This window comes from Mastigoproctus giganteus, chromosome 4, assembly GCF_048544385.1.
Source record: "Mastigoproctus giganteus isolate SK-2022 chromosome 4, ASM4854438v1, whole genome shotgun sequence".
Lineage (NCBI taxonomy): Eukaryota > Metazoa > Arthropoda > Arachnida > Uropygi > Thelyphonidae > Mastigoproctus > Mastigoproctus giganteus.
The window spans coordinates 1114133-1137790 of record NC_143578.1 but is presented as its reverse complement, the minus strand read 5'-3'; the positions used below and the strand labels follow the sequence as shown (position 1 = coordinate 1137790).

General features: G+C 40.3%; 1 protein-coding gene across 1 annotated transcript in view; it reads left to right on the top strand.

Moving 5' to 3' along the window:
* The window catches only part of LOC150086328 (uncharacterized), a 193285-nt gene that overhangs the window by 166329 nt on the left and 3298 nt on the right, over positions 1 to 23658 (top strand). Inside the window, exons 10-11 of the mRNA XM_090372545.1 lie at positions 3040 to 3181; positions 9630 to 9859. Coding sequence (XP_090228671.1) covers positions 3040 to 3181; positions 9630 to 9859 — 372 coding nt within the window. The remainder of the gene's footprint in view (positions 1 to 3039; positions 3182 to 9629; positions 9860 to 23658) is intronic.

The window sequence follows — 23658 nt, the reverse complement described above, 5'->3', positions numbered from 1 at the left end:
CTTGGAAATTTGCTCATATCCAGCCAGTTCCTAAAAAGGGTGACAAATCCCTCCCATCCAATTATCGTCCCATTGCAATTACTTCTACTCTTTCTAAAGTAATGGAGAAATCAATTAACCGCCAACTCTTAAACTACCTACAAACCTTCCGTCTGAACAACGATCGCCAGTGTCGATTCAATGGTGATATTCTTGCTTATGTTACCCATTTATGGACTAATTCAATGGAAAGGCTCATTGAAACACAAGCAGCTGCACTTGACATCTCAAAGGCTTTTGATCGTGTTTGGCATAAAGGTCTTTTAAACAAGCTTCCATCTTATGGTTTTCCAACTGTTTTAGTAATTGGTTATCCAGTTTTCTCTCTGATCGCTCGCTGAGGGTGATGGCAGATGCCTCTCTGTCTTCTAACTTCTCCACTTTTCCCCCAAGGTTCAGTTCTTTTCCCACACTCTTTTCCTCTTGTATATTAATGACCTTCTACCATTGTCTGGAAATCCTATCCATTGTTTTGCCGATGATAGCACATTGCATTCCACTTTCCATTTTGAGAAACCTTGTCCTGCTCAATCAGCTTCAACTTCTCTTATATCCGCTACCAATTCCTTAAATGCCGATCTTCAAGTAATTCTCCAGTGGGGCAAAGAGAACTTAGTTGACTTCAACCCTTCTAAAACTCAATCTTGTCTTATATCTCGCAAAAAGGATTCTTCTGCTCCTATGCTTATCTTTGGTGACACTCCGATTTCTAGGGAAAGTGATATATCTCTTTTGGGGATTGCCCTGACTTCTAATCTCTCTTGGCACAAGCACATTACAAATATTGCTTCCTCTGCATCTAAAAAACTTGGTTTTCTTTTTCGCTCTCGGCGTTACTTTTCTTCCAAACAGCTGCTCACTCTGTATAAATCGCAAATCCGCCGTGCCATGGAATATTGTTCCCACAACTGGGGTGGTGCCCCCAAATCCTGTCTCGGGTTTCTTGATTCCATTCAGAAGAGGGAAGTTAGGTTAATTAATGATTCAACTCTAACAGAGTCTCTCCACTCGCTTTCTCATAGACGCACTGTTTCTGCTGCATGCCTCTTCTACAGATACTTCCATGGGCACTGTTCTTCTGAATTGGCTTCTATAATTCCCGCTCTCTCTTTCAAAACAGTCCGAACACGTGTCGCCACCAGCCAACATCCATTTACTGTCCAACTTCAAACCCACAGAACCAACTTTTCATCTTCCTCATTCATTCATTCAACTTCCGTTTTCTGGAACAACCTTCCTTCATACGTATTTCCTGAAAATTCCAGTCTACAGAAGTTCAAGTCCAATGTCAACAAATATCTTCTTTTGTCTTCTCAACCTCCAACCCAAGCACGGTACTAAGCACTATAGGTTCTAATATCTCTCGTGTTTGGGGTTCACATAAAAAAAATAATAATAATAAGAAATTATCTTAAAAGTCAGTTGAACAAATGGTTTTTATATGTTACATAAATGAATATTAAAAATGCAAACAGAGGAGACTTGGATGTCACAGGCTAGCATCCACACTTGTATTTAGGAAGAACATTTCTTGGGTCCTATGTCAACCTGGTAGTTGTTTGGCGGGAGGGTGTATACACTATCAACGATGTCGATCTGGTAGTCATTTCGTTTTGCACAATCAGTTAGAGTTTACATCCAGGGTGAGGAACATTCCTAAAAGAACGTTAGATGGGAACATCCGATCTAGAGATTTTATTCTGTTCCTGCTAGGATGGCTCATTGTAGTTTGGCTATGGCGACGGAGTCTGCTGGAATTTGCGTGGTGAAAGGCAATCTCCCAGTAGTACTTGTGATTTCTATTTTTTTGGTGATGAGCTTCGAAAGGATGGAACTGTTCGTTTTGATTAATATCAGTTGCCAGGGATCCAATCCAGGTTTGTTTGAAGGATACATCTAGAGTTTGTAAACGGTTTTCCCAGGTATCGGTTTAGCCACCTCAGAATCCAGTATTTCATTCAGGAACCTCCTGAGATTATCAGCATGCGCAGAAGCCCATGCAGGGTAGGCATATAGGACGATGGGGGAAACAGATTTCACCACATAGCCTGTTACGAGGTTAGAAATCCGAATCCCTGTTAGTTCCTGTTTAACACGCCACAGTGTCCCGAAGCTATTCTTTCTTGCTTCTGTTCCTCCTGTATGTTCTTGGTTGATGAAACCACACTCAATTATTTTAATCTTGAAAACATTTACAGAATACGAAGACTCCAGAGAATACTTTTCTTAAATATAATTCTGTTTTTATTATCTCGCTATGAAATTTTTCATTTTTATCAATTGCTTAGGTAAATTTAGGTCCATGCCATAAAACGAATCTCGTCATTCTGATTGCAATGAGAACTCTCTGCGAACACACCTCGAGGCTTTGATACTTCGGAGAAGAGGTCCTGTACACACTGGTAGCTTGTACACACATCTGTTGGAATTTCTACGCCAGACTGCCTAGCTTCGAGCTGTTTGATCGCAATTTGTTAATGAATGTGATCATTCTTATTGGTAGTCTAAGTGAATAAGAAGGAGAAGGAGAAGAACTAATGTCATCAGTTATGCATTGAGCAGACACAGACGGATGCAATAATGTAGGTGCATTAATACGTGTGTCTGAAGAGGGGCGATCCTGAAGAACGGGGGGGGGCGCCTCCGTAGCCAGGTGGGAAGGAGCAGCAGTGCGTAGCACACGCTTCTTGATTAGACCGGGGTTCGAGCCCGTCACCACCAAATACGGAGTATGCGGAAAGGTCAAGGAATGACCACCGCATATCCCGGAGCAATATGGCCTTAGTTGGTAATGCTCCTAAAAACCAAATAACAAACAAACAAACAAACAACAAACTGAAGAACGGTTACGAATGAAGGGGTTACAAAAATTGAACCCTGGAATCATTTTTCATCAAAGTATTTCACTCCACTCCAACTTCACCAGATCTGCTCATCTCACAAAGTCTGACTTATGTGTATGCTCACTTTTGACATGTCGTTTCTTTTTTCCCTCTTTAGGTGTGGTTGGTGCTTGCTGCGGTGTTCTTGATGGCCAGCATTTTTGGGTTCATCGTGTTGAATGTCTCCTCGTCATCTAACAAGCGAGCGATTCCTCTCCGGGAAGTCTTGTGGATGTTGTTCGGCACCTTCACTCAACAAGGTGAGCTTCTTTCTCAGCTGTTTATTTGTAATCCTTCATTACTTACCACTTTTGGTTTGCAGTTTTGCCTTAAGATTTGCAATTTTGCTGTAATGGAGAAAACAGATTGATTGATGATAGGGCATCGTATGATGAGGCCTCCTTTTGTTCACTAAGCTGATTGCCTTCTCGATCGTCAGTTTAATTTTCGATGAACGTGTTATTTTATTTTTTCCTGGCGAGTATAATTGGTATCTCCCAAATCGAAGGAATGTCCGGACGGGTAACATTGGTAGTACAGTGCATAAATATCACTAAATCTACTTTACATTAGCATTAGCAAGAAAGCAAGCTTATGCAGCATCAGAAAAAAAAAAAAAAAAAAAAAAACCCTTCCACTTCACCCCTCCGTTCGTTCGAAATACCTGTCCAGCTGAGCGTTAAATTTATTTAGGATATTAACTTCCACAACAAGGGATGAAAGTCTGTTCCACCAACCAACTAACCGCTGGCTAAAGGCAAATTTCCGCACGTCTATCCTACATCTGTCTTTCCTCAATTTGAATTTATGCCCTCTCAGGTGATTATTCTGAACAAGAGGCAGTATCCCATTAGCACTGAGCATGCTCAAACCATTCAAGGCTTTATACACCTCTATCAGATCACCTCGCTGGTGCCTAGTCTCCAGACACTGTAATTTGCAAAACTTAAGCCTTTCTTCGTAAGAGCAACCCTTTGTTCCATTCACTAATCTTGTTGCCCTTCTCTGTACTCGTTCCAGCAGCTCTACATCCTTCTTGAAATGAGGCCTCCAGACCTGTATACAGTACTCAAGGTGGGGCCTGATCAATGCCTTATACAATGGAATAATCACCTCCTTATCCCTGCTAGAAAAATTCCTGTATATCATTGACAAGACACCATGAGCTACTCTTGCAGCCCGTCTACACTGCTCAGAAAATTTCATATCTGCCTGCACAATTACCCCCAGGTCCTTTTCATTCTCCACCACTGTCGGTGTAGTACCACAGAGTTGATACGTTGCTCTGGGGTTGCTGTTTCCCATATGCACTATTTTACATTTGTCAATGTTAAACTTCATTTGTCAGCTCTCAGCCCATCTGCTCAACCTTTTCAGATCCTGTTGCAGCAGCATAGCGTCAGTAGCGTCCTTAACAACCCTGCCAACCTTTGTATCGTCTGCAAACTTGGACATTAAGCTTGATATACGATTATCAATATTATTTATAAATACAGAAAACAATAATGGAAACAACACCGAACTCTGAAGGACTCCACTAATAACATTAGTCCACGATGAGCAGTGTCCATTGATTACCACTCTCTGTCTTCTCCCCCTCAACCACCCCTTTATCCATAGCAGCAATTTACTTCCAATGCCACACTGCTCCAATTTGTTCAGCAGTCTTCCATGTGGAACTGTATCAAAAGCTTTTCTAAGATCCCAATATATAATATCAAAGTTATTCCCTGCATCCAGTTCTTTTGTGACTACATCATAGTATCCAATCAAATTGGTCAGGCAAGACCTTCCCTTAACAAAATCATGCTGTGTCTGACCTATAACTGAATTCTTGTCAAGATGATCCTGCAGTGCTTCTTTAACCAGAGCCTCCATTAATTTTCCAGGAACAGAAGTTAAACTCACAGGTCTGTAATTACTTGTGTCAGCCTTTGATCCTTCTTTGTGAATTGGGGTCACATCTGCACATGTCCAGATTGTGGGCACCTCACTCAGTCCAAGGAAGCTCCCATAATTATGTCTAAGGGTTTCCTTACTTCCTTTGCTGCCTCTTTTAATATAACTGGATAGATCCCATCCACCCCAGGTGCCTTTCTTGTGTTTATCTTCAACAATTTCTCCTCCACTTTGCTCTCAGTTATTACAAGATTCTCTAGCTTACTGCTAGAGTTGAATACACCCCTGGCCTTCCCCTCACTGAATAACTTCTCATGTGTGAATGTCGATGCAAAATATTCATTTAGTTTGTTAGCTACCTGAGCAGGATCATCAACAGTTAACCCATCGATATAAAGTGGACCAATCTGATTCATCCCCTTCCTTCTACAGTTTGCATAAGTAAAGAACTCTTTGCTGTTTTTCTTTGCATCCCTTGCCAAGGATTTCTCGTAATCTGCCTTCGCCTGCCTAACCTCCTTTGTAACTTGGTTGCATATCAACTTGTATCTATCATAGGCTTCTGTGTCATGTGTTAATTTGTAAGTATCCCATGCATTTTTCTTCTCTGCCATATGCCTCATCAGTTCATCTGACATCCATTTTGGCCTAAACCTTGTAGAATATTTCTTAGTTGGTATGTAAAGCCTAGGAGCTTCCAAGATAAGTTCTTTGAATGCTTCCCATTTTGAATTTGCTGTTGGCAATATGATCAGTTGATCCCACTGTATAGAATTCAAATACTGTCTCAGTCCATTGTAGTCGCCTTTACGGAAGCAATAACCCTTCCCTTTACCCCTAATGGTAGTTACCTCCTTGAGTAAATCCCACTTCAGCACACTGTGATCACTGCCACCTAGTGGTTCATTTATCTGCAGATTCTTAATGCATGAAGAATCACTACCGATAATCAGCTCTAATTGCCTCCCGAACATGGTGATTTTAGAATTGGAAGTAACTAAGCTTAAGTACTCGTGTGCGATTCGAGATGAAATTGTAAGATTTATTGGATACCGAGGGATTTCTGTTACAGAACCAACATTGGTTGTGACCAACGAGTACATGAATTCAATTTTACAGTTCGTTTTTGAAATCTAGAAGAAGTAAAGAATTTAAAATAAATGAACAGTTTGGGAAACTTGAGTGTCCTTATGTTTTTCTACCTCAAGATGCTTGTATCGGAAGTAAAAAATAAAAAATAAAAAAAAAACAATTTGAGTGCTCTTCATGGAAATAATTAGCCCATTTCGAGTTGGGGCTTTTTGTAAACAAAGTAATTGCATTATAACAGTATAAAACCATCGAGGGGAGTTACCCTAAAATTATATTCGTAATCAAAAATTTAATGTTGTCTATTAAAAAAAAAAAAAAGCATTCGCTGTGACTCCCATAACTAATGGTTCCCTCGGATCCTTGTCCACCCACGCCAGGTGCAGAAGGCCCGCTTTTAAATCTCATCAGTGAGGAAAGGAATTTTTATGGGTTTTTTTCACAACATGGCCTTGTTAGTCGGTCTCAAGGTCGCATGGTTTTTCTTTCCGTGAAGCCTTTAATTTTGGCCCCCAAAAGAGCAAATCGACACCCAGTTCCAGACATAATACACTGACGCAATTTTGATGTTTATCGCACACACACCTGCCTATCAGGAATGAAATTTGGTGGAGTCAATGTCATGGTATGCATCTGCTTTTCATGGTTTGGTTGAGCCCATTAATCGTTATCGACAAAACCAAGAATGCTGTGCAATCTGGACAATTATGCACTTTCACCGTTATGGCAATACTTCGGGGGAGGTCCCAGTGGTCAGCAGCGAGAGTGCATAACACGCGTTCCTTGAGTGGACCGGGGTTCAAACGCGTGACTACTAAATACGATAAATATTTGTTTTGACGATTTATTGTAAACTCTACTGACTTCGTTGTTATGTCGGAGTTATAACAGAAAAAAAAATATATATATATTTTACGTGTATCAGCAAGACACCGCGCCATGGCATTCTACTCGGGTCGTAACAGAGTGGTTTCAGGAAATGGGTGTGGAAAGGTTTGATTGGCCAGCCCGATGTATTCATCTCAACCCTATCGGGCATCTGTGGGATGTATTGGATCGTCAGGTACGTGCACGTCGACATCACCCAAAGAACAAGGCCGAACTGGTAGCTGCGTTAAAGGCCGAGTGGAGGAACATATCACCTGACATAAATTGAGTGATCACTGAATTATGACTACCTACTTAATACTTCGTAGGTCCTCCTTTTGCCCTCAGTACAGCAGCTGTCCGACGTGGCATTCATTCAACAAGATGTCGGAAGCGTTCGGGAGGTATGGCCAACCAAGTTGTGTGTAATGCGGTCAGCAATGCAGGTATGGAGGTGATTGATCCGTCCAGATGCCTGATATGCCTTTCCATAGTGTCCACAAGTGCTCTATGGGATTGATATCTGTTAAGTTCGGTGGCCAATCGATATGCTGGAAGACAGCACTGTGTTTCTCACACCATTCCTGCGCAACAAGTTCCCGATGGCTCGGCAAAATTGTCATCATGGAAGACACCATCGCCATTCGGGAAAATGTGTAACATAGCGGGTTGTACACAGTCACGAGCAGTTGATGATAGCGGAGACCACTGATACGTTGTTCTACATGCACCAGGGGTCCACGTTTCTGCCAGTGAAACATGACCCACACCATACAACCGCCTCCACCGGTATGCACTTTTGATACCATGCAATGTGGATGAAGAGCCTTATGTTGTTGACGCCAAATCGGCGTCAACAACATAAGGTGGAGTATGTTAAATACTGTGGAGTAAATAACGTGAGTCATCCGACCAGCACACCTTCTTCCAGTCTTCTAACGTCCAAAGTGCATGCTCATTGCAGCAGGCGAATCTTTTACGCCGATGAACCTTGGTTAGGAGAGGATGCTGTAGGTGTCGTCTGCTGGTATAATCCATACTTGCGATGCATGATTATGCCAGATATTATTTCAGGTTGGCCCATGTTGTATTGGGTAGTCAACCCTTCAACAGTGCTGCCCCAGTACGTGTCGTCGGACCCGACGTTCACCTCCAACATCAATCTTTCGCTGACCTTTGCAGTTTTGCAGTGGGGTCGTTATTTGACCATTTTGACGCCAGTCCTGGTACACTTTAAATACTGTGGCTCTCAAACACCCCCCCCCCCCCAGTTCAGCCGTTTGAGAAATCGAGGCACCAGCTCGTCGAGCACCTACAATCTGTGCTTTATCAAAGTCGTTCCTTTTACCCATCACGCTCGGAATTTTACTACCTGCTGAACCATTGACACCTTATCTATGCTACGTAGGTCGACTATCTCCGCACTCTCGTACCTCACGTGGTCAACGGGTCGCATGCAGTTTTCATAGGGGTGGTCATAATTCAGTGATCACTCAGTGTATATAAAAAAACTGGCTGAGAGTATGCCGCGAAGATTGAAGGCCGTGATAAAAGCAAAAGGTTTCAGCACAAATATTAAATGATACAATAAAAACTTTTTTCTTTTTTTTTGGCAAATGGCAGGATATTATGGTAGGCCAGAGTATATATCGAATCCAATAACCAATATTCCGCAATCTCCAAAATCCAAAAACCATAAGCTGGGATTTTATTTGTTTAAATAGGTCACTTAGTATATAGGTGAATACCAGCTGGTCACCCCCTAGAACGAACGAAATAGGGGTTGAACAGTAAAAACTGACATAGGATGAATAGTCAAACTGTCTGCGAAAAGATCCAAACCACCGAAACACTTTCTAGTTCACTTCCCAAATATACATGGTCTTTGTTCTAATCTCAATGATGATGTCCATTCCACTTTCAGTCTGCCAAATCCGCACGTATTTTAGGTTTTTTTCGCTTTTATCAATAGCCTTTCATGGTATATCCACGCTTGCAAGGTTCTGTCTGAGCGAATTCACTCCCCTCTGCTGACGTCTTATCTCAGGAAGAAGAACCAGGGAGATTAACCAATCAAAATGGACTTCTTTCTCTGGATGACACTGACAGACAATCCAAGGTCCAAGCTACATTTTTGTCCCAGGGAACACCCCACAATATTTCAACTGCCTCCGAATAAAGCCAAATAAATTTACCAATGGCGAGAATTGAATTTAAAAGACAACAAATACTTGAAGACACCCATCGGTAAGCCACTGTATGGGTTTCGGCTTCTACCCCGGGGCTACTGGAACTATGTGGCGAATAAAATTGAACTGAACAATCCACAAGAGAAAAGCAACTTAAAAACTTTTGATTCTAAAAAGCCATTGTAAATAAGTGCATAAACTTCTCTCTGAGTGAACAGAAAAGATGCACCACACTGCTATTTTAAAACTAAATAAAGATTAGATATAAATTTACGAGGAGAGGGAGTTAAAGAAGATTTGTATTCCCTCAGAAGCAGTTGTGATAGAATGATGAACTTTTTTTTGTTAGATACCTTGACATCTCTATAGAAACCACACAAATTTTGGTTCCGATCTGGAGCTTCATCTTTTTTTCTTTGCAGCGCTCAAAGAAGGATGTCAGAAAATGTGAAGTTTGTTGGTTTCCCTTAGAAGATGCATAGCGCAGGAACGACACCACACTTTGGTATTTGAAGCGTGTAAACCTCACATAAATGGAAACAAAGCACCGCTGGATGCCACTTTCTCTCAGTTCCTTCTCTTTCCTCTTTTATAACACAGTGGTCACCGTTCTTTTTGAATTACTCACTCCATCTGTATTTCCGTTTCTCTCTCTCTCTTCCAGGGATGAGGACGTCTGTGTTTCGCTTTCCTGCCTTCCGGGTGTTCGTGGCGTTCTGGTGGTTGTTTGCGGTGGTCGTGGTGGCTGCCTACAGCGGTCGTCTTTTGGCGTCCGTGCTGCTTCCTCGCAAGGACAAGGCGATCTCGAACGTGGAACAGTTGCTGACGGCGCTGGAAAACAAAGAAACCTCCTGTGGGACTGTCGTTGATTCCTCAATCCTGGAAGCCATCAAGGTGAGTCTTAGAATGGAATGAAATTTCACAAGAGTTATTTGCACTAAAAATACATAAATCTTAATTGTCTGAAGAGAGAAATCTTCAGACATTGAAGTCTGAAGTTTGTATACACAAAATATACGAATTCCTGGCATTGAAAAGCATCGCAGTATGAGGAAATACTCGATCACTGTATAGTTCTAGTTCTATACAGTAGGCGGGAGGAGGTTTGACCCGTTACACACAATAGTGTACCGTGAGCAAGGAAGCGAAAGAGCTCCAAGTAATTAGTGGAGTTGGTAGAACGGTAGAGACAACAGATCAATTTCACACAATGAGGTAAAAAGATTTTAAACCAAAGAAGATCGAAAAGAGGAGATTCCAAATTATCAAGTCTCTCACAGGAAATATCGGAACGGACATATGCACAAGTACCACTTTTGAAGCGAAAGGATTTGTACAGCGAATAATTTGAGCAACTGAGATGAGCAGTAGTTGAATCAACCGATAACTGAGATTCTGTCAGAATGAGTACATGGGGTTTGGCAGACTGCAAGTGGAAATGGACATCGTTGAGGTTACAATTGTGATCACGTATATTTGTAAATTGTTTGGGAGATTTAGATCTTTTCGCAGATAAGCTGATCTATTATTTTGACAATTCATGGTGTATTCAACAGTAAGAAAAAGTAGGTGGGACATGCTGTATGAAGTAATGAAATTTTTGGATATGGCGTACATGTGGTAAGAATATACCCAGATCCTTGACATAACGTGGCCTCGACAATGCTCCCCGCATACACACTACTCGGACTCCCTCCAGTCACTATCTGGCAGAGTAGAGGTAGTAAAATTATACACCAGCTGATCCGGAAGCCTCCTAGAGAGTTACCATTAGGTTCGGTCCGGTGTACTAACTAGCGGCCGGCCTGCGAACACCGTTTTAGAGCTGTACCCTCGAAATGTAAGGAATATTGGATCTCGCCAAGACGTTCATCGAAACCTCAAAAGTCATCAATCATACTGCATGATGGAAGAGATGGGGAAGGGTTGACAGGAACTTAGCTGTGGAGATTAAACATGGGTTCCACTACTTCAAGCCTCCAATAAGCAAAGTGGTGGTATTTCACCGGTTGACGAGAGTCATCTACCACCTAGTACTGCCTAGTAACATAGATGGGCGGTGTTCCTCGATGGGGTGTGGGCGCCACACCTCGACCCCTGCTTATGTTGGTTCATAGCTGGATGGTCACCCACAGTGTGCTTGTGCATGGAGGTTATACCCAGGATTACTAATAGTCCTACCATCGTGAAGGTGCAAGCAGAGGATTTGGCTGTCACAAACCGTCCGGACTTCGCCGAAATTCGGTCTACTTCACTTGAATGTCAAGCGCCTCCGTTGCCAGGTGGGAAGGAGCAGCAGTGCGTAACACACGCTTCTTGATTAGACCGAGATTCGAGCCCGTCACCACCAAATACGGAGGATGCGGAAAGGTCAGGGAATGACCACTGCACCGGAGCAATATGGCCTTAGTTGCTAATGCTCCTAAAAACCAAAATAACAAAATGACTTGAATGTCACCCGAATATCAGTTCCATCAACGTTTTAGACTCGCAGGTAGCAAGTACAGCTTGTCTGGCATATCTGAGAGAATGTCTGTGACATCCTCAAGGACCACAGTTTGGAATGTATTTTATAGAAAGATTTATTTAGAAGGTAGAGTTACGCTAGGAATGGCGCCAATCTGGCGACCATTATGGCGTTGTAGCCTTAAAAAGGTAGGAAAATAATTTATATTGAATTCTTCAAACAGGCCTGTGAGGTTGGGTATATTCATGTTGCAGTTTTAAATGATTTCCACCAACCTTATGTAGAAATAAAACACAACGAAAACGAAAACTGGAATCTTGATGTATTTACAATAAATTATACTTAACTTTACAACTAAAATATATAAAATACATTAAAATACACTAAATTAAAAGCGATAAAACCATAGCTTTCGAAGGCTCCTGCCTTCTTCTTCAGCGGTATTTTCTTCGTTCTGCGGTGCATCTTTAAATTACAGCAGGTTCACGGTACTCATCACGTGTTTCATTCCGTTCTCTTGTGTTATGGAACCGGAAGTGGGTCATATGGAACCGTTCATCCCTTCTGAGGATAGTAGCCTCGAAGAGGGGATGGATCCGCGTTCCTCTATCTCTATTAATGTTCACTGTGGAACAGATCCGCAGAGATCCGGAGAGAGAGAGGATTAAAATGGCCATGAAAGGGATTGTTGAACACAATGAGAAGTGTATCAGATATTTTGCTTTTCTGAAGTCTATTTGGTATTTCATAAGGAAAACGTTCTACAAAACTTTATGCTAAAACAAGTTTTATTGACTTAGAGCTTGCACATGTGCTTGGTACTCCTGTTTGGGAACCAGAAGTACCAAGCACGTGCGCAAAAAGTACTTATTCAGGCTATCTTGTGAATTATGGAAAAACAAAAAGTGAAAAATATTTGTCTGTCCAGTCAAGCGTGAAACTTCCTTCAAAAACTATTAAAACGTGTTAGACACGTGTAACTGGGAAATGTTAAGCATGTGCTGTGAAAGATAGATGGGAAAATTGTCACGATTTGATTTTTCTGGAGAAAACCGTGTCAAGATTTCTGTTTTTTTAGAGATCAGAGAAATATTATTTGATCAATACTGGGTTAACTGTTCATTCTGAACTACATATACCTTAATGATAAATAATATACAGCTCCATTATTCAGTTTTAATTCTACTGTCAGATGAATTTCACACTGCTGAAGTATTTGCCAAACGTTTGTCAAGGATTGAGACCACTGATACGGAGCCTTTGGTTTCATTTCCTGGTTGAGATCTGTTGATCGATAGGGATGACCAAAACTCAGCATTGAAGAATATAAAAAATGACAATACAAAAGACCCAGGTGACTCGCCAACGGTATTTGGGAAAAGTCTGCCACCACTCTTAATTCTATCATGCTTCATATTTGCAACTTATCTCTGAGACTGAGCATTTACCCAAAGGATTTCAATCAGGTTAACACTCTTCTGGTATTCAAAAGAGGTGACAAGTGGTCTTTATAAGGTTTCAGACCACTCTCTAGCAAAAAAAAAAAAATCCTTTCTAAACTATTTGACACGGTAGTGCATAAACAACTTTTAAATTTTTTCAAGCCTTACATTTATCAAAATCAACACGGCTTTGGTCGTGGAAAGTGAGCATGTGTATGTGTAAGTTTTCTCTGGGAGTTTCATTGCTGTTATTTAGGGTCACATTGCTGTTGTGGCTAAGGAGCTGTATAATACAATGTTCCAACAGTGTCATCATCATCCACCAAGTGAAGCCTGAACCATTTATTGAACTGTGTGTATGTGTATGTGTGTTCTCTCTGAACATATTGCTGCTAGGCTGTTATGTAGGGTCACATTGCTCTTGTGGCTCAGGAGGCATATAATGCAAAGTTACCTCAGTGTCAATCAAGTGAAATCTGAATCATTCATCTAACTCAGTGTATTTGCATGTATCTGTTCTCTGTGTACTTATTGCTGCTAGGCTCTTATGTAGAGTCACGTTGCTCTTGAGGCTGAGGCTGTATAATGCAACATTCCCATAGGGTCATCATCTACAAGTGATTTCTAAACCTTGTATCCCACTCAGTGCAATACTTCACAAAACATGTGATGCCACCTCTACAGATTATGAAATCAATGATTGGATTATGGATTGGGACACGGTGCTTTAATAGTAGCTACTGTTGTTCTTACATTATTACCGATTGGGTGGATCCACCCTGCGACGGGTATTACTACCAAGTGCACGGGTGGCTGTAATGTGTGGTGTTACTGTAGATCCAGGAACTCTGACTATCCTACAGGTATTCGGGATTGCAACTTTCTGGAGTCTCTTGTACATGTTCTCTGGGAGACTGCTGCTAGGGTCTTTGGCACCATTCAATTAAAACAATACACTACGTTCGGCTATTATGTTCTGGCTCTCCAAGTGGTGTGATATCTTCTTGGTTATGCAGCTGGTCATAATTTTGTCTATTGTTTTTATTAATAATTAAATTAGTTTTGTTTCTTATACTGGGCATATAAGTCTTTAGTCTTGCTTTTAATTTATGAATTAAATGAGCACGTCGTTCTTCTATATATATATTACAGGACCTTTCATGCGATAATTCAATTTGCATTGGACTACACGTAATTCAAATATCTTTCTTATAAAATGAGAAAATTCATAAATAAAAAATTTCAATTATAGTGTTTTTTTTTTTTGTTTTGTTATTGTAATGGTAACTGAAATAATGATCTAAATGGAAGAATGCTAAATTACATTTATTAAAGCAAATAACTAACTCAGCAAAAACACCCTCAAAATTTAGTGCCAGAGAATTGTCTTCCAAATTCGTCATTCATTCCTGATTCTTTGTATTTCTGCGAAGTGTATAAAATATATATATATATTAGTGGCTCTGGTTAGCGTGGAAATGAAGCAGTGTTCATAGGATGGCAGACATAAAACAATAAATAAATAAAGGAAGAGAATTAAATAAAAATTAGAACCGAAGTTAAAAGTTGATATCAGTCAAAATGACAAAAATGTAAATTTATGGAGTTAAAGTCAAAAAAGTAATATTTATGTGCGCGATGCAATGCCAACTTTGTAGCGCTTTTGTAATATTCCAGTCTTCACTAGTACTGTGTTAGCATTATCACGTGACTTTTTTAGTATTAGTATTAGTAACGGCCGCATGGTGCAAGAAAGCCTATGGCTTATGCTGCACCAGCCAAAAAAAAAAAAAAAAATCCGAACAAAACAATGATAAAAACAAAAAAAAAAAAAAATAATAATAAATAAATAACTAAATAATAATAATTAATAAATAAAAAAAAATAAAATAAAAAGGAAATTAAACCTATCATCCTATGCGCTTCCCTTACCAAAAGTACTATCCAGATGACCTTTGAATTTCCCCAAACTGTCGGCCTCTAGCACCCATGAAGGCAACTTATTCCAGTAATTTATAACTCGCTGGCTAAAATAGAACTTCCTGCAATCCAATCTAAACATTTCCCCCCGTAACTTGAATTTATGTCCCCTAGTTCTAGCATCATTTATAATCTTGAAAATTTCGTCCTCATTCATTTTACTGATGCCTCTCAGAGTCTTAAATACCTCAATCAAATCTCCTCTAAGGTGTCTAGTTTCCAAACTCTGCAACCCACATATTCGAAGTCTTTCTTCATAAGGACACCCTTTTGCCGATCTCACCAGGCGAGTTACCCTTCTTTGCACCCTTTCAAGAAGCTCGATGTCTTTCTTTAGGTGCGGTCTCCATACTTGAACACAGTATTCCAAGTGTGGTCTAACATAAGCCTTATATAATGGGATTATCACGTCCCTATCTCTACTTGCAAAAGTTCGATAGATCATCGATAGGACACCATGGGCCTTCCTTGCAACCTGTTTACAATGCTCAGAGAATTTCATGTCTGACCGTATCGTAACACCCAAGTCCCTTTCCTCCAGTACTCGGTTTAGTTGAACTCCACCAAGTGAATAAGTTTTTTTGGGATTACTGTTTCCCAGGTTGTAATACCTTACACTTTGTTGGATTAAAGCACAGCTGCCATTTTCCTGACCATTCCTGAAGTCTATCTAGGTCTCTCTGAAGAAGCTCAGCTTGACAGTGATCATTAACTACTCTCCCAATTTTAACATCATCTGCAAATTTAGACATCACGCCCTCTATCCCTTCATCAATGTCGTTTATGAAAATTAAAAACAAGAGGGTCCTAATACTGATCCTTGGGGAACCCCACTTCTTACATCAACCCAATCTGAGGAATAGCCATTTATCACAACCCTCTGCCTCCTGCCCTGAAGCCATCCTTCTATCCATCTAAGGATTTTCCCAGTGATTCCAACTTGTTCCAGCTTATAAAGCAACCGCTCATGTGGGACTGAGTCAAAAGCTTTGCTGAAATCTAAATAAACAATGTCGAAATTATTCCCTAAATCCAGCTCGTGAGTGACCCTTTCGAAATAGCGAACCAGATTTGTTAAACATGATTTTCCCTTTATGAAACCATGCTGAGTATCCTTGAGAATTTCAATTCGATCCAAATGATCCTGAATTCCACCCTTGATCATTGCCTCCATGATTTTCCCTACTACTACTGAAGTCAGACTGACAGGTCGATAATTTCCCACTTCACTCTTAGAGCCACCCTTATGTATGGGAGATACATTGGAACTTTTCCAATCCAAGGGAATCTCCCCAGAGTCTAGTGATGCTCGCATAACCAGCCTCAGTGGTTCAATGCACTCGCTTGCCGCCTCTCTCAAGATTATAGGGTATATTCCATCAACTCCAGGAGCCTTACTAGTCTGTAGGCTTGAAAGTTTTTTCATTAAATAATCTTGCGAAATTTCAATATCATTAATTACATATTTTTTAACTTCGCTACCACAATTTCCCATTGCCACAAAAGGCTTTTCATTTGTAAATATCGATGCAAAATAACTGTTGAGTTCATCTGCAACGTCAGTTGGTGTATTTAATACTATCCCCTTTCACTTACGTAAAGGTTTGTTCAATCTGGTTTGTCCTGCTCTTCTTGGCATTGATATATATGAAGAATTCCTTATTCCGTTTTTGCTCTGTTTGCTAGCGATTTCTCATAAACTGCCTTTGCCTGTCGAACCTTTTCTGTGGCTCTATTACACATCACCTTGTAGCTGTTATAGGCTTCAGTACTTTTTATTGCTCTGTAACCTTCCCATGCCACCTTTTTCTGCTCAAGTAATGCGGCAACTTCACTATTCATCCAACTTGGAACCCTCCTCGTGGAGTATTTTTTTAATGGTATATACGCATTCAAGGCATCTGTGAATGATGTTTTCAAAGCGTACCACAGTTCAATTGTATTCATTCTCTGCGCGATATCTACCCAGTTAATAGAGGCCATGTAGTACCTTAAGGCATCGTAATTTCCTTTTCCGAAATTAAAACCCATTCCTTTGCCTTTTACTTCAGCTACCTCTCTCGTCATCATCCACCGTAGAACTCCGTGATCACTTCCTGCTACTGGTTCCTCTACTGTCAGCCCTGTTATGTCATCTGATTCGTGGGTGATGATGAGGTCTTGGATATTCTTTTCTCTGACATGTTGATACAAATAACAGTCATCTAGTTGATTTAAAAATTTTGTTCCCCATGTCGAGTTTCCTTCCCATTTACTCCAATCAATTAGAGGCAGAGTGAAATCACCCATAATAAGGCATTGACGCTTACTTGCCCATTCCATTTGCATGTAGAGGCTTTTGTCATAATCATCACAATCACCTGGTCTGTAGATTACTCCTACTCGCATTATACCTTTGTTTCCAACTATCTCACACCAAACGGATTCTATACTAGCATGTGAAATGTCTGAATCCGGGAAAGCTATCGTCGCACTCAGGCTGCTTCTGATAAGATGCATTACACCTTCTATCTACCCTATCCTTCCCAAATACATTACACAAGTCATACTGAAACTCATCATCCCCAATTTTCGGGTGTCTCCGTAAGCCCTATTATGTCCGCGTTACTTGTTTTAACCAGCAGTTCGAATTCGTTCATTTTATTGACGACACTTCTAACGTTACTGTATAAACAATTAAGATTTACTGTTCTTGTATATTTAACAACCCTAACACAACCCTTGAAGTTTTTTAGGCTCTCTTCCCTGGCATTAGCTACCCGCCCACGTGAAACGTTTGTGCCCCCAGAACATCTAGATAATACGTCCAGTTGGGGTAACAGATAAGAACTCTTGAGGTATGTGCAAGAGTTACTTTGACCAATATTATCAGATAAACGCGTGTCAGTATTACCCACATCCCCCCCTAACTAGCAGTTTCCCTGAACCTTTAAGGTATCCTCAATAATACTGGCAAAAACTTGTGCACCACCTTTGTTTAAGTGTATCCCGTCTCTACAAAACAAATTCCTTCTACCTACAAGTGTGGGCCATGCTGATAGAAATTTACCCCCTAAAGCCTTGCAGATTCCTTCAAGTCTTGAGTTAATCCACAAGGCTCTTAACATATAATCCCTCCTATCGTGTCTGGGCAGAATTGCAGACACACAGACATTATGGCCTAGCTCGCGACATTTCCTCAGCATGGTCCTGTATTTTTCCAACAAATCGTCAGATCGTGTACGTTTAATGTCATTTGTCCCCACATGAATAATAATATTTTCTTTACCCCCTTTAAAATCTGACAGTCTGTTGGTGACATCATCAATAGTTGCTCCCGGCAGACATACCCTGGTTCTCCTTCTCCTATCTTTATTACAAAAAATATTCCCCGTTTCCCTGACAATGGAGTCTCCTAATAAAACAATGTCCTTTTTAACCAGAGTAGTTTGCACTTGGTTTTTCTGTTTTGAGGCTCGAATCGGGTGTGCATCACTTGGTAGATTGCTGGAGTTTTGAGCATAACGCTTTTTGGGCATAACGCTAAATTTACAGATGGATGTTAAAAAAGAACGATCTCGATGCTGGAATGAATGTGTGAACATTTGGCAAACCCGTTGGGACTCTACTACAGCCGGGCTGTTCACAAGAACATTTTCTCCTGAGGGTTCCTTTCTTATTAAATAAGAAGCAAAATTGTTGGTTTTCTCTTGACATCTACTCGTCTTACATCATAACGGGGCATGGATCCTTGAAGCACAAACTTTTTCAGTTCAGAATTTCCAGAACAGACGTATGCGAGTGTGTAGAAAGTGTAAAGTGTGTGTTGATGTCATATGGTACCAGGGATTGCCCCCATCTCTGCGTTGCTTTCATTATTCCTGTGCCAATTCGCTGGGATGGGAAGGCCAGAGATTTAGTGTGTGCATCATGTATTTGTGTAATGTTGGGTACCGTTGTTCCTATGGCCATTTAGCCTCCGGACTCCTGCCGAGGCCCTGCTTTGCCCACACTTGGCCCCATGTACCCAGTAGGCTAAGAATTTTACTCTGACAGGTCTGTCAGCTAAATTCCTGAGATTTCAGCGGCTAGGATCTAAAAAAAAAAAAAAAATCCGCTGTGTTGGACGCCGAAAGTCAATGGATGAGGTTAAATTTTGACGTGTAGGACGCACACTAGTGTATAGTATGTAGAGTTGGGAAGAGAAACTGAAGGCTGGGGGGGAGATAGAGACTATGCCCCCAGTTAATGACAGTGGGGCAGGCCCGTGCCCCACCAAAAGGAAAAGGTACGACAATGTCCTGTCCAGAAGATCAGTCCCAAAAAGTGGTTGCTATTATGAAGTGACGCATGTGCAGCAGAACTGCTATCTGAGATTTTGCAAGTGGTAATGCTCTCATTACCGCTTGCAAAATTATAAATTATCTACATGAAATCAACTCTGAAATCAGAGTACAATACAACGCTATGCACACTATGTAAATCCAACCCCATGGCTGTTAGTTTAATTCAGTTGTAAGGGAACGTCCGAAACTTTTAGGTTTTTTCTCGCCTTTGCATTGGGTTGATTGTAACTGACTGGGTGTGTTTAGTATTAGTATTAGTAACAGTCGCATGATGCAAGAAAGCCTATGGCTTATGCTGCACCAGCCAAAAAAAAAATCGAACAAAACAATGATAACAAAAATTAAAAAAAATAAATAATAATAATTAATAAAAGAAAAGGAAATTAAACCTATCATCCTATGCGCTTCCCTTACCCGAAAGTACCATCCAGATGACCTTTGAATTTCCCCAAATTTTCAACCTCTATCACCCATGAAGGCAACTTATTCCAGTAATTTATAACTCGCTGGCTAAAATAAAACTTCCTGCAGTCCAATCTAAACATTTCCCCCCGTAACTTGAATTTATGTCCCCTAGTTCTATCATCATTTATAATCTTGAAAATTTCATCATCATTCATTTTACTGATGCCTCTCAGAGCCTTAAACACCTCAATCAAATCTCCTCTAAGGTGTCTAGTTTCCAAACTCTGCAACCCACATATTCGAAGTCTTTCTTCATAAGGACGCCCTTTTGCCGATCTCACCAGGCGAGTTACCCTTCTTTTAACACCCTTTCAAGAAGCTCGATGTCTTTCTTTAGGTGCGGTCTCCATACTTGAACACAGTATTCCAAGTGTGGTCTAACATAGGCCTTATATAATGGGATTATCACGTCCCTATCTCTACTTGCAAAAGTTCGATAGATCATCGATAGGACACCATGGGCCTTCCTTGCAACCTGTTTACAATGCTCAGAGAATTTCATGTCTAACCGTATCGTAACACCCAAGTCCCTTTCCTCCAGTACTGGGTTTAGTTGAGCTCCACCAAGTGAATAAGTTATTTTGGGATTACTGTTTCCCAGGTGTAATACTGTGGGGGGTGGAAAACAATGATGATTGTTTATATATTTAGTATTTATTTATTTATTTTATTTTTATTTCGTTTTTTTTGTTTCGTTTGGCTGGCTATTATGTGTTTGTCCACTTTATTCTTATTTCCCCCACTTACGCATCTGACTTTACTTCCTAGGAGAATTCCAGATTCGTGGGAACTTCTCAATTGTGTATAATTCCCTTCGGAAAGGCTGAGTGTTCAGGAATAACAACTCACAAATTAACAAACAACAAAGTTTATTTACATATGTATATATGTAAATAAACACCATAATATACAATTGAAAAAAAAAAATATGTAATATGCATACAAGGTTAAGTCAAGGATACCTTGCATATATTATTCTTATATTAACAATCAATATGCTATTTTCATCATTATACTCTGTGTTCTCGCCATTCTGTTACAATACACTGAAGACCAATCTTAACTTTCCTAAAGTCTCTGTTTGTTATTAGTCTTTCAGTTGGACCAACAATTCTTCATTAATACAAACACTATATTCAATTACCTATCCTTAAAACATAATCAAAACTTCTCATAGGATTCAATTATCTGTCCTAAAAACATTCAAAGTTTTTTATATAGTTCAATTATCCTTCTAACATATTATAATCATTTGAACAACAATTTAATCTATTACATATCTTTCGTTTCTTTTGCATTTTACAATAACCTTTTTGAATTAATTAAACTCTGTTAGTATATATATAATTTACTTAAGAGATAATTTATCTATCAATTTACTTCTAGTGCTATCCCTTTTTCATTAATTAATCGCTATACTGTTTCACTCACAGTTCTTGTTAACTTACAGTACTTACTATTATCTTTCTTCTTTCTTTTGTTTTCCGTGGCGGTTTCAAGCTTTCCTTTTTTGGCTCTCTGAGGATCTCCTTCATCTGCTACACCTGAATTTGCTACAGGTAGTTTTTAGGAACTCTTTGCTGCATGGGGACTGGCGTTCTTTCTCCACCTTAATCGCGCTACTTCTATCTTTTCCATTCGTTGCTTCCTTCCTTCTCCTCGAGCTACTAATTTCGCATTTTCGCTCCTTCTCTTGAGCTTCTGCGGATTTCGCTCCCTTTCTCTCCACCTTATTAAAACCTGTCACAAGGAAAACTCATAGGGCATCTCACACTAACTCCTTCTCCTCTCCACTTTATTAAAACTATCACAAGGAAAAACTCATAGGGTGCTACCCTCGTTTTTCCGCTCCATCTATTAAGAACTTTTTTCAAGGAGAAAACTTCCCAGGGCGCTACCCTCCCTTTTCCCACCACGACCAACACTCCACTGTTAACTGACACATATTTCCTACCACAACAGAACCCTTAACTGTCCATGTCACTAACTCATTTTACTTATCTCGATGAAAATCTCGACTGCTGTGTCCGCTGACTATTTCATTCTCCCTAGCACCAACAAAAACTCAACTTAGAATCCCACTAACCCATTTTCATAAAACACACATAAACTCAACTGTGGTTTCTCTCCCGTTTTCCCCCGTTCACTCACTTTTTGTTCATCTCAATTTCTGTACCGCCTACATATGTCAAAGACGCCCTAGTTTTTAGTTTAACCAATCTTACTCATTTTAGCAACTTTCTCTCTCTTCTTATTCGCTAATTTTAATTTTCTCAAGTTGACTCCTTGTTGCTCGATCCAACTTCTCATTTTAAGAAGTCTGCAAACTTTCTCTGGCTGTCAGTACCTTTGAAGTCAGCCGCTTATAGTTACACTGTAACAGACTAATTTCCCACGATCTCTAAAACTTGCCATCACTGTCGGCCAGAGCCAGACTTCCATCTAATTCCCAGCATTGTTCCGTATTTTACTGTCCAGGAGTAACCGATTAAAGAAATGTCCCGACAGCACATGGTCCACCGCGCTATTGTTTACCAGAGTTGACACCTTTTACTCATAGCAGTTGCAACCAGTTTCCATTGTTTTGGATGCTCCTGTGCGCCGGGAACCGAAGTACACCCCTTCCTTGCCATTAGCCTTTGTCAAGCTTAACACTGACCTTCATAAACGTTGTCTAATTTAATCCTTGCCAGTGATCTTAGTAATATTCTTGACGTATGGTTTCGCTCCCCCATATTGCCATATTATAAGTTTTACTTTAAATAAATCTCCCTCTTCCACAAAATATTATTTTTGTAAGATTTTACATCTTACAATACCTTACACTTTGTTGGATTAAAGCATAGCTGCCATTTTTCTGACCAATCTTAAAGTCTATCTAGGTCTCTCTGAAGAAGCTCAGCTTGACAGTGATCATTAACTGCCCTACCAATTTTAACATCATCTGCAAATTTAGACATCACGCCCTCTATCCCTTCATCGATGTCGTTTATGAAAATTAAAAACGACAGTGGTCCCAATATTGATCCTTGGGGAATCCCACTTCTTACATCAACCCAATGTGAGGAATAGCCATTTATCACAACCCTCTGCCTCCTGCCCTGAAGCCATCCTGCTATCCATCTAAGGATTTTCCCAGTGATTCCAACCTGTTACAGCTTATAAAGCAACCGTTCATATGGGACTAAGTCAAGAGCTTTGCTAAAATCTAAATGAACAATGTCGAAATTATTCCCTAAATCCAGCTCGCGAATGACCCTTTCAAAATAGCGAAACAGATTTGTTAAACATGATTTTCCCTTTACAAAACCATGCTGAGTATCCTTGAAAATTTCAATTCGATCCAAATGATCCTGAATTCCACCCTTGATCATTGCCTCCATGATTTTCCCTACTACTACTGAAGTCAGACTGACAGGTCGATAATTTCCCACTTCACTCTTAGAGCCACCCTTATGTATGGGAGATACATTGGCACTTTTCCAATCCAAGGGAACCTCCCCAGAGTCTAGTGATGCATAATTAGTCTCTGCGAGACTAATTATGGATCACTAGATTCTGTGGAAGTTCACTTGGATTGGAAAAGGAGTGGGCAAGTGAGTGAGTGCATTGAACGATTCATTGAACCATTAGGGATTGGGCAAGTGAGTGCATTGAACCATTGAGGCTAATTATGCAACCCCAGAGTCTCGCATAATTAGCCTCAATGGTTCAATGCACTCACTTGCCCACTCCCTTAAGATTATAGGGTATATTCCATCAACTCCAGGAGCCTTACTGGTCTGTAGGCTCGAAAGTTTTTTCATTAAATAATCTTGCGAAATTTCAATATCATTAATTACATATTTTTCAACTTCGCTCCCACAATTTCCCATTGCCACAAAAGGCTTTTCATTTGTAAATATCGATGCAAAATAACTGTTGAGTTCATCTGCAACGGCAGCTGGTGTATTTATTACTGTCCCCTTTCCCTTACGTAAAGGTCCGATCTGGTTTGTCCTGCTCTTCTTGGCA